This window comes from Lacerta agilis, chromosome 2 (genome assembly GCF_009819535.1).
Source record: "Lacerta agilis isolate rLacAgi1 chromosome 2, rLacAgi1.pri, whole genome shotgun sequence".
NCBI classification, from domain to species: Eukaryota; Metazoa; Chordata; class Lepidosauria; order Squamata; family Lacertidae; genus Lacerta; species Lacerta agilis.
In genome coordinates this window covers 5,049,819-5,064,773 of record NC_046313.1, presented here as the reverse complement: position 1 = coordinate 5,064,773, position 14,955 = coordinate 5,049,819, and the positions used below count along the sequence as shown (strand labels likewise).

General features: G+C 45.5%; 1 protein-coding gene across 2 annotated transcripts in view; it reads left to right on the top strand.

Annotated features, from left to right (window-relative positions):
- ESYT1 (extended synaptotagmin 1) overlaps positions 1–14,955 on the top strand; it is a 71,029-nt gene that overhangs the window by 23,408 nt on the left and 32,666 nt on the right. For both annotated transcript variants that reach the window (XM_033137939.1, XM_033137947.1), the window contains exons 2-4: positions 12,669–12,710; positions 12,821–12,955; positions 14,785–14,858. In XM_033137939.1, the coding sequence (XP_032993830.1) occupies positions 12,669–12,710; positions 12,821–12,955; positions 14,785–14,858 (251 nt within the window). The remainder of the gene's footprint in view (positions 1–12,668; positions 12,711–12,820; positions 12,956–14,784; positions 14,859–14,955) is intronic.

The following is a 14,955-nucleotide window of genomic DNA, read 5'->3' as shown; positions in this document are numbered from 1 at the left end:
CGGTGCTGGATCTCAGTGTCCGGGCTGAACGATGGGGGTGGAGACGCTCCTTCAGGTATATAGGACCGAGGCCGTTTAGGGCCCAACACTTTGAATTGTGCTCGGAAACGTACTGGGAGCCAATGCAGATCTCTCAGGGCCGGTGTTATGCGGTCCCAGCGGCCACTCCCAGTCACCAGTCTAGCTGCCGCATTCTGGATTAATTGCAGTTTCCGGGTCACCTTCAAAGGTAGCATAAAAGGGCTTTTGACCCACCTGCAATTCCTGTCATTCCCCCCAACAGTAGGAGGGGTTGTTGGGGGGCGGCGGGAGATAGATAAAATTGCCCCCCCCTTTGTTAGTGAGGGCTTCACTGGGTCAAAATGTCTTTTGTTATCTCATAACTCACCGGTGGGTGCATTCAGACATGGGAATTATTGTGTTAGTTTTCCTGATTATAATACTAATGCTTTCTATCCCGGATTCTAACCTTCCTTCTACACTGCATTGCCTGTCGCTTTATGGAGCCGTGGCTCTTTGATTGATGTATGCCACCATGTCACGCAAAGTTTTCAATGGTGTGAAATAACTGTATGCTGAACATTGTGTAAAATTTAATTGCTTGAAATTACAATGTAAAAACTCCACATGATTTTCCAGGTTAACAGGGTTGCAAATATTTGGGTTTTTTTGTTGTTTTTGGTGGGGAGCAAATATCCTGAAATGAGTGCTAAACTCCTGATAGACTCCTCTAGTTTTCCAGAAGTGGTTTGTATGTTGTGTGAAAGATCACACACACAAAACATGAAAATGTTCAGGTGATGAAAACAGAATAAAGTGCTGCTGCCTGAGTGCAACCACAAAGCTTTGGGCTGCTGTGTGTTAAGTTGGAGAAGAGGGAAGAGAGATATTGCTGCATGTAAGTCTATCCCCGGGTTCTGCTTATGAAATACTGCAGCAGTTTTTAAATACTTTATTCCGGCAAACCCTGAGGTTTTCGGAAACCTATTGGCATTTTCCCAGTGAGAAGATAATTAATGGACGAACTTCACTGAAAAACAGCTTGTCTTCTACTCCTGATCTACCTATTATAATATGCAGCCACAGGGAGTTGTACTGTAGGGCAGACATTCCATTTTCAATGAAAATGTCTTTAAAATCTTGCCAGTGTATACCCCTGCTCTGGGAGCCGGGGATGGCACTGTTGTTGTTGTTCAGTCGTGTCCGACTCTTTGTGACCCCATGGTCCAGAGCACGCCGGGCACGCCTATCCTTCACTGCCTCCCGCAGTTGGGCCAAACTCATGCTAGTCGCTTCGAGAACACTGTCCAACCATCTCATCCTCTGTCGTCCCCCTTCTCCTTGTGCCCTCCATCTTTCCCAACATCAGCGTCTTTTCCAGGGAGTCTTCTCTTCTCATGAGGTGGCCAAAGTACTGGAGCCTCAACTTCAGGATCCGTCCTTCCAGTGAGCACTCAAGGCTGATTTCTTTAAGGATGCATAAGTTTGATCTTTTTGCAGTCCTTAGGGTTAGGGTTAGTCCGTAGGGTTAGGGATAGCACACAAGTGTTCTAAAGAAATGTCCCCGGACTATTGTTTTTCTATGAGCACATTGTTTCTATTTTATGGGGCAGCTTTCAAGTATGCAGGTGCCCACCTGCAGCTCGGGGTGGCACAGTCTGGAAAGGCTCTGTTGCCTGATTCTCCTGCACATATAAACAAGACCTCTGCCATCCGAGTTCACAGCCACATTCCACTAGGATGTAGAGGAGGTGTTACAGCTCAGTGGTAGAACATCGGCTTTGTGTGCAGAAGGTCCTGGCTTGAATTGCTGGCATCCCCTGGGACAATTTGGAAAGCCTCCTGTCTGAAAGCCTGGAGAGCCTCTGCCAGGCAGTGTGCAGACAGTACTGCTTTAGATAGACCAGTGTGTAGGGACGGAAGTGTGCCCCATGCCCTGTGGTCAAGCTGTGACTTGCCTGCGGATGGAAGTGTGCTTCTCGCCCCCTGGCCATCCCGACACCAGTGGCCTGACTCTTCAAGTGGGGGGTGTCTCCCTGTCTCTGTGTTGCTCTTTTGCACACGTGGAATTAACACGAGGGTAGCCTTTAAGTAGCTGCTCGCCTATGGGGAGTAAGAATTGCTTCCAGACAACCAGGTAGAGAAGCTTTGCAAATGTCCTTATAAAAAGTACTAATTGTTCTTTTCAAGGGACAAATGTGCGCTCAAGTCAGAACACTTTGAAAGCTACATGCATTTTTGGATGTGTTTGCCTGAGTGCTTGAGAGTTGGCACTCTGCTGTGTTAACCCAGCATGGAGTAGTGGTTAAGAGCGGTGGCCTCGTAATCTGGGGAACCGGGTTCGCGTCTCCGCTCCTCCACATGCAGCTGCTGGGTGACCTGGGTCACACTTCTCTGAAGTCTCTCAGCCCCACTCACTTCACAGAGTGTTTGTTGTGGGGGGAGGAATGGAAAGGAGATTGTTAGCTGCTTTGAGACTCCTTAAGGGGAGTGAAAGGTGGGATATCAAGTCCAAAATTCTTCTTCTTCTTTCTCTTCCTCTTCCTCTTCCTCTTCCTCTTCCTCCTCTTCCTCCTCCTCCATCATTTAGGAGCAGGTGTTGCAGCTTGATGCTTAAAATGTTTGACTGCAGTGCCTACAAACTGACGTACTCTTTTCAAGTGGTGAGCTTTTGGAGTACAAGGTGTCCTCCAAGTGATACTCAAATCCACATTGGGAACTCTGTGTATATGTGTTATGAGAAAGGGAACAAGGCTTGATTTTAACTGCGTGCTTTTTATATTTATTGAGCATCATGCATTGATTCTGCATTATCCTGGTATAAATAGGTTGATGGAGCTCCAGGCCTGGTTTTAGCCCATCCTGCTTGAGGGTTGCTTAGTTTCCTTTCCCAGAAGCAGATGGCCCTTCTTCTCTTCGCTGCTTTTCTGCGTGCTTTCTGCCTTTGGCTCATGTTTAATCGGAATAACACATTAATCAGGTGCTCTGTTGTGACAGCAAACAGTCCTTCTCTCACCCCACTGGCTTGCTCTCTCCAAATCTTACCTTGCTAAGCTGTGGGGTGACTCTTTTCCAACTGGGGGAACTGGGGGTCAGATTTATATATGCACACCTTTGTGTCTTGTACTGTACCGTTGTCTTTTTAGGGTGCATTGAATTGGGTTTACAGCTGCCTTGAGAACTTTGGTGAGTAGGTGAGGATATACAGGTGAAACTCGAAAAATTAGAATATCGTGGAAAAGTCCATTTATGTAAGCAATTGTTTTCATTAGCTACTGGAGTTTAATATATGAAATAGACTCATGACATGCAAAGCGAGATATGTCAAGCCTTTGCTTGTTATAATTGTGATGATTATGGCATGCAGCTGATGAAAACCCCAAAGTTGAAATTGTTAATTTGGGGTTCTCATCAGCTGTACGCCATAATCATCACAATTAAAACAAATAAAGGCTTGACATATCTTGCTCTGCATGTCATGAGTCTATCTCACATATTAGTTTCACCTTTTAAATTGAATTACTGAAAGAAATGAACCTTTCCACGATATTCTAATTTTTCGAGTTTCACCTGTAAATACAATGGTACCTCGGGTTACATACGCTTCAGGTTACATACTCCGCTAACCCAGAAATAATGCTTCAGGTTAAGAACTTTGCTTCAGGATAAGAACAGAAATCGTGCTCTGGTGGCGCAGCGGCAGCGGGAGGTCCCATTAGCTAAAGTGGTGCTTCAGGTTAAGAACAGTTTCAGGTTAAGAACGGACCTCCGGAACGAATTAAGTACGTAATGAGAGGTACCACTGTACTTCTAAATAAATATAAATAAGGGGATACTTTGATTCTGTTGGGATTCAGCTTTATCTAGGGTTGTTTCTATCTCAGCCGCTACAGCAACACTGAAAGACAGTCACCGTCTCTTTGAAAGCGTTTAAAGATAATGGAAGAGAGCCGTTGGCATGTGCTTGGTTTACTATCTGCCTCTGTATGTGCCACGGATGGGGAACAGGGTGTCCCTTGTTCATCTCACACAGCACCTAAAAACTGTGGATACTGTGTTCAGGATGAGCCCAATACATTTTGGCACCTGAGGCGAACCACAAAAATGCCCCCTTCCCATCATTCCTGCCAGGGAAGGTCTACATGAGGAGCAAGGAGGGGGTATGAATTATCTCATAGGTGGGCCGGCCCTGACTGTCTTTCATAATCTGGGACTTAACATGAAAATAAGCGCATTCCAAACTCCAGGCATGATCCCCATGCAAATCGTCTTGTACCACTGTTGAGAAGAGAGGGCCATTTAATGTTGGCCCTGTTCATTCCCGTGGCAAAAGTCTGGGTGCTTTATTTCCAAAGTGCTAGAGTCTTACTGCCAAGGAGGATCTTGCTGCTATCAATGTGGGCAAATGTCTGGCAGCCCCCTCTATCCCTAACACCCGTATCTCCTTTCCCCACTTCTATATCGGTAGTTCAACAGTATTTTCCTTAAACTAACATTCTGCAATCCTTTACGAAGATCTCTGACCTCCTCCTGTTTTTCGTTTCCTTAATCTTGTGCTCTTAACGCCCGTTTGGCCATCTGCAACACAAGCGTATTTTCAACACTCTCTCCCTTCCGGGTGTTGCACGCCCTCTGGTGTGTTTAGCTGTGCCCAGTAGTGGCACATATCTGGCATGCATGCATGCAAATATGATGCGTCTTAAAACCAAAACAGCAGGTGATTTTCCTGTCGGCTCCTGCCCGCACACACACACAGCACAGAAATAACAGAGCCCAGATTACTGTGGAAGGAGGAAGTGGGTAAACTGGGTACACAACCACTGGGTTAAAATAAACCACCCAGCTATTGAGAAATAAGCATTATGGACTTGTATGGTGGTGCAGATGGCTTGATTTGAGCTGCAGTTGTATCATCTGCCCTTGAATGTCTGCAGCAGGGTGTTAGGTTATCTGAAACAAGCAGTGCTGTAAAAAGCCTTTCTGTCCTTGGTCTTTTCTCTCTCTTTCCTACCCCCCCCGCCGCCGCCCCCCTGCCTGCAACCTTACTATTTCTCTGCACAGAGAGGAAGTGGAAACAGCTGCCCAGGGATGTTCCCTTCTGACTTAAGGAGCCAGGATTGCTGGCTCCTCCCTCGCCCAAGGACAGTGTGGTTTTCTTCTATTGCTCTATAGATCTAAGACAGAGAGAGAGAGAGAGAGAGAGAGAGGGAGGGAGATTACTGCAGGCGCATGGATGGCAGCCCGAAAAACAACTGTACTCCCCAAGCTGGCAGCTGTGATAAGAGCGGGGAGCATACTGAGCCAGGGAAGTGGATGCATGCAGTCTCCTTTTTCAAAGTTTGGCTGGCCATGCTGCTTCCATTGTGCACTGCTGGAGGCCTCACACCCACGCAGCAGAACATAAGGTCCCTTTTGTCCAGAGGATAAAGGAGCCTATTGACTTGCTCCTGTCCTAGTTCTCCTCTTGACAATATTATAGAGAACAAATTGACCTCGAGTGGCTTTCAGGGGACGTGATGGGACAGCACACACAAGGGAGAACATCTTTTCTTATGCTGCATTGGAGAGATACAGCTTCCCCGGGTGGGCAAAAGGGACTGAATCTCTGCTGCCCTCTTCACATTCTCTCCTGCACCCCCCTTGCCCGTTTTCCTGGGAGCACATGAAGCTACTATACCGAGTCATGAAGGTACTTGATGCCGAATCATCATCCATCTAGCCCAGTAGTCTTAAACATCTTCAAACTGGGGCTTGCTTTTAACCCAAGCATGCATTTGGGGGGTGGGGCGGTTGCTTAATTCTTTGACATATGGGAGTTGTGCTTCTGTTCCAACCCTCCTTAGACCAGCCTGTGACCTGGCAGTGTGTTCTGACCCACCAGTTAAAGACCAGTGATCTGGCCCAGTATGGACTATTCTGACCACCAGCATGCTTCACCAAGCATCAATTCAGTTTACCTCAACTGGAGTCCTCAAAGCATCATTTACAAAAATCTATACGTTTTAGGCAGCAGTGGCCCATATAGTGGAAATTGTGGGAAATCGGACCCAGAACCACTTTTGACAGAGCCACACAGCCTCTCCCGGTTACACCACCCCTATTTACCAAGTTCCATCTTATTTAACATCACTCACGGTTGCTTCTCATCGATACGCCTTCATTAAAGCTAGGTATAATGCTTTCCCATCAAACGTGCTGAGTCACAGATTTACTAAGGGCCAAGTTTCCCCCATGTGTGCTTGTGAAAATAAATCAACGGAATCTCTACAGCATGTAATGTTCAATTGCCCTATGTACAGTTCGATCCGTGCCAGTATATTAAATCCGATAATTCAGTCTATTGCTGATAAGCCAGTTGACCTACGTCTTGCTTGGGTTCTACAAGATGTGGACCCTTACATAACCCTACAGGTTGCTAGATTCCTAACAGCCGTTATTTCGTATAAGAGACGAAATGGGATGTTAGCTGATTAATGAAATTATAAATATGTTTCCCATAATGAAATTAGTCACTGATTTTAGTTTGATGCTTAAATTTTAACTTTAAAATTTCTCTGAGATATGCTTTTATGGAAATGTTAATATTGGTCCTTGTGAGTTGTGTTCTTATTTGCGGCTTGTACGGTGCCGTTGTTTTATTTCAGGCACGTCCAACAGGTAGATCGTGATCTACTGGTAGATCACTGGATGGCTGTGGTAGATCACTACCCCCCCCCAAGAAGCTCAACAAGTTTGGCTCCCCCCAGAAAAGCTCAACATTTATCCCTAAAAAACTTGGTTTTCTCCTCCATAAAAAGCTCAACAACTTCAACCTGAACCCCCCCAAAATGGGCCTTCCTCCTTCCTAAAAAAGCAAAAAAGCTCATCAACTTTGACCTGAATCCCCCAAAAGGGGGTAGATCACTACCAGTTTTTTAACTCTGTGAGTAGATCGCTGTCTCTTGGAAGTTGGCCACCCCTGATTTGATTCTCTTTTGTTTGTTCTGTTTTGTATTGTAAGATGGGCGCGAATGCCGAATAAACATCTTATCTATCCCGGTTACACTCCATATGCTTTTTCAAAAAGGCAGACTGGGAGTTGGCATGAGAGCTATTTAAAGATAAGTAAAAAGGAATACAGCTTTTGCACTGTATTCTTAATCACCGCACTGTTCTGTATCTGACCTCTCTAATATAAATTAAGTCCTCTGGGCAGGAAATGCATCACTGCCTTAGATACCAGTTGACTCTCCAGTAAAGAGAGCTTGCTCCCTCTGGTTTCTTCTTTCCTGGGGAATACTCACATTGCAGCTGGCTACAGAAGGAGCTGAAGAACAGCCCAGAGCTCCCATCCACTGACCAGGGGACCACTTCTTGATGCGCCTTGCCCCTCTGTGAGAGCCCTGCTGGTGTGGGGTGCTATTTGTGGAAGGTTTAGGGCAAAGATGGGGGGCCTGCATGGCCCTTCAACTGTTGTTGGACTCTTAATTCCCATTAGTTCCAGCTTGCTTGGTCAACAGCCAGGGATGATGGGAGTTATAGCCCAGCAACATCTGACTGGCCAAAGGTTCGCCATCCCTGGTTTAGGGCAAACTCTTCTTTTGACATTGCTTCTCCTGACCTTAATGGTGTAAAAAATTGTGTGAGTTGCTTCAAGGCATACGGAATAAATGTGAGCTGTGTTCCAGACCAACAGTGACCTTTTGGGGGGGCGGGGTGTGTGTGGGGGGGAATTGAGCTGGGTCTTTCACACATCAGTCCCCACTTGTGTTATTCATACCTGCTGTATCAAAGGCAGAGAGCAAGAATGAAAGAGTTCAGGGTCTGTGTGCAAAATAGGTGGCTCCAGGTAACTCTGAATGAGTAAGGCAACATATCCGTCCCGTCCCCCCCAAATTGTGGTTTGCTTCTAATACTTTCACCATTATTCTTTAACTGTTTGGAAACCAAAATAATAAGGTTGACGAGTCCTAGTTCTAAAAAATAATCTGAAATTACACGGAAGTGGAGTGGGTGGGGGAAACTGTCCGCTTTCATTTTAACTGGCTGTGGGTTTCTGGCCAAGGATGGTGAAGCTTGTGGTTGTGGCCTTGTTGTGCTAGGCCATTCCTGTTTGTGTTAGTTACCATGGCAATTTAACCGAAGTTGGCTGCAGTGAACCAGGTACCGCACAGGAGTGCAAAAAGCATAGCTGAGTGGGAGTAACAGAGAGCAGGTGTCTGCAGAGAGGCAGTTGTTCTGCGTCACTGAAGCAGATTTCTGGTATCATCTCATCATTTCTCTTCTCTCTGTATGAGGCAGACTTAATTCATCCGTTGTTGTTTTTTAATCTATTTTTCCAGCATTGCACTCCTTCATTGCCTAATGATAGTCACAATTGTGGAACAATTGATTATTTATTTGTTTGTTTATTTTACTTCAACTTGTACTTCCTTGGTAGTCATGGGCAAGAAAACTCAATCTTTACCATTCTGTACTATAGCTTTTTTAAAAAATATCATAAGTCAAGAGGGTGGCAAAGGTTGACATCCCTCCCCCCCAAAAAAAACCCCACAACAATTTTTACTTGAGTAATTGAAAGCTTTGTGCTTCCTGTGCCATAGATAGGGACACCTCGATTTATGCACTACAGTGATCCACATTCTATGTCAAGGAATTTGCTTTGCTTCCACATGCTAGTTCCTCATTCATTTTAATCTGCACTTAAAAAAAAAGAAGAAATCTCTGAGGGGGACAAAAAGGAGTTTGGGCCAGACTTTGAAGAGGAATGCGCTGTGGAATAGCGGCAGGGTGTGAGAGACTTCTAGTGTTAGGCAAGGAGATCTGGGGCTGTGTCTTCTCCTACATAGGTGCTCCAACACTGGAATTCCTGTGGACTTCATCAGGTGCAACCTTACTCATGAGTAGGCCTACTTAAGCTTTTCTTCACAGTTGAAGAAAAAAAGCAGGAGGATGCATGTTTGTGTGTGTATGTGCGTGCATGCGTATGTGCGCATCAAGTCATGCTCATAGCTGTCAACTTTTCCTTTTTTTGTGGGAAATTCCCTTATTATAGCAGTGGGGAACAACAGGGAGAGTTGACAGCTATGGTCCTGGTGCTGGTTCATATCTCAGCCATGTATTTTCACCATTCTCCTATGAAACTTCTCAAATGCATCTATAGCTTAAAACAAACAAACACAAAGATTCCTCATTCAAACTTACCGGTATCAAGTTTGTTGGGAATGATGTGCTTTTCCTGTGATACTGCATCCCAAAATAACATGTACTTGCTATATGAAAGTGTCAGATCGCTCTGTTCGGTGTGAGCCATTGAGAATGAGGAGTTGTCGTTTCTTTGAAGTTCACATTTTGGGAATGGAGAAGATAAAATTGGGGGAATAAATTAATTTTCCATTTGTTCTCTTGTTCACATTAGTATGTTTACATTCAGTTAAAACAGCAACAACCAGATATTTTTCCCCCAAAAAAATACAAAACAAGAGCAGTAGAATAAGATATCATTCACAATGACTGAGGCATAATAAAACAGAAGCTGGGAAAGACCATTACAATCCTAGCATCCTGATTAATTAAAGCAACAGCAGGAAGAAATTAGCATTAACAAGCATTAACAAGCCACAGTCACAGAAGGTTAAAGCAGGGCCGGCATATATAGGGTTAAAAAGGTAAAGGTAAATGACCCCTGACAGTTAAGTCTAGTCATGAATGACACTGGGCTCGAGGCGCGTTTTCTGGGTCATGTGGCCACCATGACTAAGCTGCTTCTGGTGAAACCAGAGCAGCGCACGAAAACGCCGTTTACCTTCCCTCTGGAGCAGTACCTATTTATCTACTTGCACTTTGATGTGCTTTCGAACTGCTAGGTTGGCAGGAGCTGGACTGAACAATGGGAACTCACCCCGTCATGGGGATTCAAACTGCCAAACTTCTGATCAGCAAGCCCTACGCTCTGTGGTTTACACCACAGCACCACCCGGGTCCCTCTATATATAGGGTTACCATATTTCAAACAGCGAAAATCCGGATTTTTCAGGACATTTCACCAATTTTTGCCTGGACACTGCTACCAACTGCAGTATTCCGGATATGTACAGGAACCCTAGGCGTACATCATTATCATTTGAAAGGAAGGGTCTTTTTCATCTGGCAGATAGAAAAGAGGCAGGGTGAGTCCCTCTGGGGAGGGAGTTCAGAAGCTCCATCTTTCTCCCTGACCCCAGCCACACAGAGATTGATGGAGCACATAAGAGGGCCTCCACTGATGACCTTAGGTAAAGGTAAAGGGACCCCTGACCATTAGGTCCAGTCATGTCCGACTCTGGGGTTGCGGCGCTCATCTCTCGTTACTGGCCGAGGGAGCCGGCATACAGCTTCTGGGTCATGTGGCCAGCATGACAAAGCCGCTTCTGGTGAACCAGAGCAGTGCATGGAAACGCCGTTTACCTTCCCGCCGGAGCGGTACCTATTTATCTACTTGCACTTTGACGTGCTTTTGAACTGCTAGGTGGGCAGGAGCTGGGACCGAACAACAGGAGCTCACCCCGTTGCGGGGATTTGAACTGCCGACCTTCTGATCAGCAAGCCCTAGGCTCTGTGGTTTAACCCACAGCGCCAAATTCCTCTGATTCGGTTCATACGTGTCTGCTTAGTTTCATGTGACAATCAAGTCACAGGCTCCTCACCTATTTCCTACTAACAACTGAGCTCTGAATAGGGCATCTGTAATGTGCGAGGCCTCTTCTTTCTCTCTCTCACATGTATAGTTGCGCATAGCAGAGGGCTCACACCCTCTAAGAAACTGCAGGCTATGCTCAAGCTGCCTGTAGCATGATTCCTGTGGAAGAGGAGGGGTGTGTGCTTGATAACCGTGGCCTGAAGGTCAGCTGCTTTCCTTATGTCACCCATCACCCACACACCCTGCGGGATTTCAAAGAATCTCTTGCAGCCGCCCCTCTTCCAATTCCACCCCGCTCAATTCTGAGCAAGCGGATTAAGAAAACGCACGGTCAAAGATAGAATTGCTTCACCAAACAGCTGACATGGGGATGGACAATGACTAAGTGTGGCAATGGCTCATCCTATCATCCCAGGGTCTGAACTCCAGCCTTGTCCTCTTGGAGTTCTGCCTCCCCAAAATTGCTCCACCGAACAGCTGACATGATGGACAATGACTAAGTGCAGCACTGTCTCATAATATGGTCCAAGGGTCTGAACTCCAGACTCATGATCCCCCATCTGGAGCTGGAGCTCTGCCTATATTCAGTGACATATTTTCCTGATAACCCTCCTGTTTGTTCATGAGTCTGTATGTGGAAAGGCTTCTAAACTGTGTAACGTCAGCCAATTGTGTGTGCTAAAGGGGATCTGGTGTGTTGGAGGTTTCAGAGTCAGCAGCAACACTGTGTGTGAATACGCTGAATTAAGTTCAAGTTTGCTGTTTTAGCGATAACCTTAAAAGTTTTAAAGAGTGAGTTGAGATCTCTCTTAGCTGGTGGTCAAGAAGTGATTGGCTTATCTTGTCATTGCTGGAGGAATGTTATGGCATACGCTTTGAAATACTGTAGCCAACTGTTGAGAACTCGTATTGCTAAATACTGCAACTTGCTGTAAAAAAAAATGCTGGGAATTTTACAGTGTTCCTTCCTGCACCAGATACCCGAATTGTCCTCTCTTTCATGGTTCACAGTTGTAATGTGCCCTTCCTTCAAGAAGCACAAATGATGTCATCCCATTTTATCCTGTGTTAGAGATCAGGAAGAGAGATTGTGGATAGGCCAGGGCACCTTGTGATCTTCATGGCTAAACCAGGATCTGAAGCCCAGTCTCCTTAGTCCACCCATCACTCGCTTTCCTCCATAGACACATACATCCCTCCCATCCAGACAACAAGAGCCATTTGCAGTTCAAGGACACATTCCTGCCAGGCAGAGGCACTAAGGCAGGGTGTGGGTCAGGGAAGGCTGTGTCCTGGAGAGGAGGGTCCCAAGGACCAGATAAACCTGGAGGCCACAGTGGACCCCAAGACCTGAGGTCCCCTCCCCCCTGCCCCACACCACACTGATCTTCTATAGTAAAGTCTCACCAATTCCTCTTGCGAAAGTGATCTTGCCTAAGAGTGATGCAGAAATTTGAAATTTTGATTTTAGAAGAAGGATAGGCTGTCATATGTACAATCTGAAGTAAATAATGAAAATTTTAGGAGGTTATAGATTTTAGAAATTGATTGAGATTTTTTTAGATACAAATGATTTTAGATTTAAAATGTTTTAATTTTAAAAGATTGAATGGTATTTATAAAATATGTGATAAGGGTTAAACTTGGAAGTTACGTGAAATATTTTTGAGGGACGTAAATTAGGGGAAACAGGAGGAAGTCACTAAAAAGATGATAAGAAAATGGAAACTTTTTAGCATAATGATATATTGTTTTTTGCTGTCATTTTTGGATGTTTTTTCTTTTAACTGTTTTGTATTTGGTTTTTCTTTTTTTTTAGTTTGTTGTTGTTTTTGTTTAATTTGTTTTTGGAAAATGCAATAAATATTATTTTGAAGAGAAAAAAAAGTGATGCAGAATCTCTCTCTCTTTGCGGGAATGAGGGAGGTATTTCCTAGTGTGTCTAGGAACCCACAGCAGGTGGGTCTCTCGCAACTGGAGCTAATCTCTCTATATATTTTCTTTTATCTAGGTCAGTTTCCCAGATGTTGAAAAAGCTGAATGGCTCAACAAGGTGAGAAACAGCTGGCTGAGTTGTTCCTGCCCAGCCATGGCAGCATCATAAGAGTACTAACATCTCTCTCTCTCTCTCCCTCCCTCCCTGCTTACCCTACGGCATGGCAGATCCTGGCCCAGGCTTGGCCCTTCTTTGGCCAGTACATGGAGAAGCTGTTGGCGGAAAACATTGCTCCAAGCATCCGAGCCTCCAACACCCATTTGCAGACCTTTACATTCACCAAGGTTGACATGGGAGAGAAGGTAATTGTCCGCTGAAAAATAGTTGGTGAAAATATTAAGGGAGAGCATCCCCCGGGGGACAAGTCCGAAAATAAGGAGAAAGATATAATTAGATTGCATCCCATATGTGCAGGGGGTTTCCTCCCCACCCCAGACACACTTTGGGCTAGTATTTATTGAAAGTACTGAATGGTTTTTTTCCTTTTAATGCATTGCTAGTGCCATGGATTTTTTCACCTATTGGGATGCTAGCAGTAGTCTGTGCATTTTTTCTTAGTTTATTTGAAACCTTATGTTCTAACCCTGCTGAAACATTTCATGGTCTTGCATTTTGTATCGCTGCGGAAAACGCAATAATAAGATTTGCGAATCCAATCATTCTGCTGCGTAATCATTATACTTACTCCTGGGGTGGTGGCGATTCCTTATTAATGGACCAAGAGCCACAATCTCATAACTTGCCTTTCCATCCCAGTCTTATAATCACTATCTTGTTTATGTTCTCCCAGCTTCCACATTTTGAGTTAGAGCTGCATATGTTTTGCAGTTCTGTGGTTGTTGTGTGTTTCTTGGAAGGTTTTGTTTCTAGAACAGAAGCCAGTGTTTTATTAATGTACACATTGCGTTTATTATGCTGCCTTTTTGCAGGGGTGTTGTTAGGGTGGGTAGGGCCCCCTTCCTCAAATCCAAGGTCCTTTGTGCTGGGCCCTTGATCTTCTGCCCCTTTTGCTGGAAGGACTGTAAAGCTGGTGGAGACCCCAACCACCCAGTTTCATTTGCCCAGAAACATGTATGCATATAATTTAAGTAAGGTGAAGGTAAAGGGACCCCTGACCATTAGGTCCAGTCGTGTCTGACTCTGGGGTTACAGCGCTCATCTCGCGTTACTGGCCGAGGGAGCCGGCATAAAGCTTCCGGGTCATGTGGCCAGCATGACTAAGCCGCTTCTGGTGAACCAGAGCAGTGCACGGAAACGCCGTTTACCTTCCCGCCGGAGCGGTACCTATTTATCTACTTGCACTGGGACATGCTTTCGGACTGCTAGGTGGGCAGGAGCTGGGACTGAGCAACGGGAGCTCACCCCGTCGCGGGGATTCGAACCGCCGACCTTCTGATCGACAAGCCTTAGGCTCTGTGGTTTAACCCACAGCGCCACCTGCGTCCCGTATAATCTAACTAGTGTTATCCAAATTTGCGCCGTGGGCCTGTATCCAAGGTGTTTAAGTAGCGACAACATTTCAGCTAATGCACTAAGGCTTTTCTAATTTCTAAATGAAGTTTTCTGCTCTGTGTGACTTTGCTGAGTGTTGTTGAAAGCTCAGCTTCCCTGAGGTGGCTGGGCACTACTGTCAATTGTTCACGTTACAGGGATCTCACCTAATTCCGTGTTTCTCCCTCTTGGCTAATGTTCCCTAGCTCCTGGTCCTGTAACCTTAGGGTTGCCATATTTGAAGAAGTAAAAATCCAGACACGAAAGTTGTTGAGCCCAATAGTCCTGCCACTGAGCCCAAGCCAAAGCCTGGGTTGCCCGCACCTGAGCCTGAACCAGAGCTGCCCTCTCATTATTGGCTGGGCCAGAAATGTGCAGGAGCCTAATTTCAGTCCTTCTAAAACCATTTTACCTCTTAGTGGGTCTCAGTTGACCCACTGAGCAGCAGCAGTGTCTTGGAAGAAGGATCAGAGGGTTATCCCAGAGGCAGGTATATATTTGGCAAAGCTTTGATACGCACAGACCATTAGTTTGCCTTAACAGAGATTGCTGGGGAGTGAGAGGTGGGGGCATTGCCTCCCTTGTTTTAGTCTGTTTCTATTTTTATTTGCTTAAACAACGACTCTTCTTCTGCTCCTAGCCCCTCAAAGTCATTGGAGTTAAGGTTCACACTGGCCTCAACAAAAAGCAAATCTTGCTGGACCTAAACATTAGGTAAGTTCTAAGGTTTTCTTACGTTGCTGCGTTAGCTTCATAAATGGAGCAGAATCAAGGCAGGGTGGGGGCAGGGAGAGCGGATTGTTCTTTATTG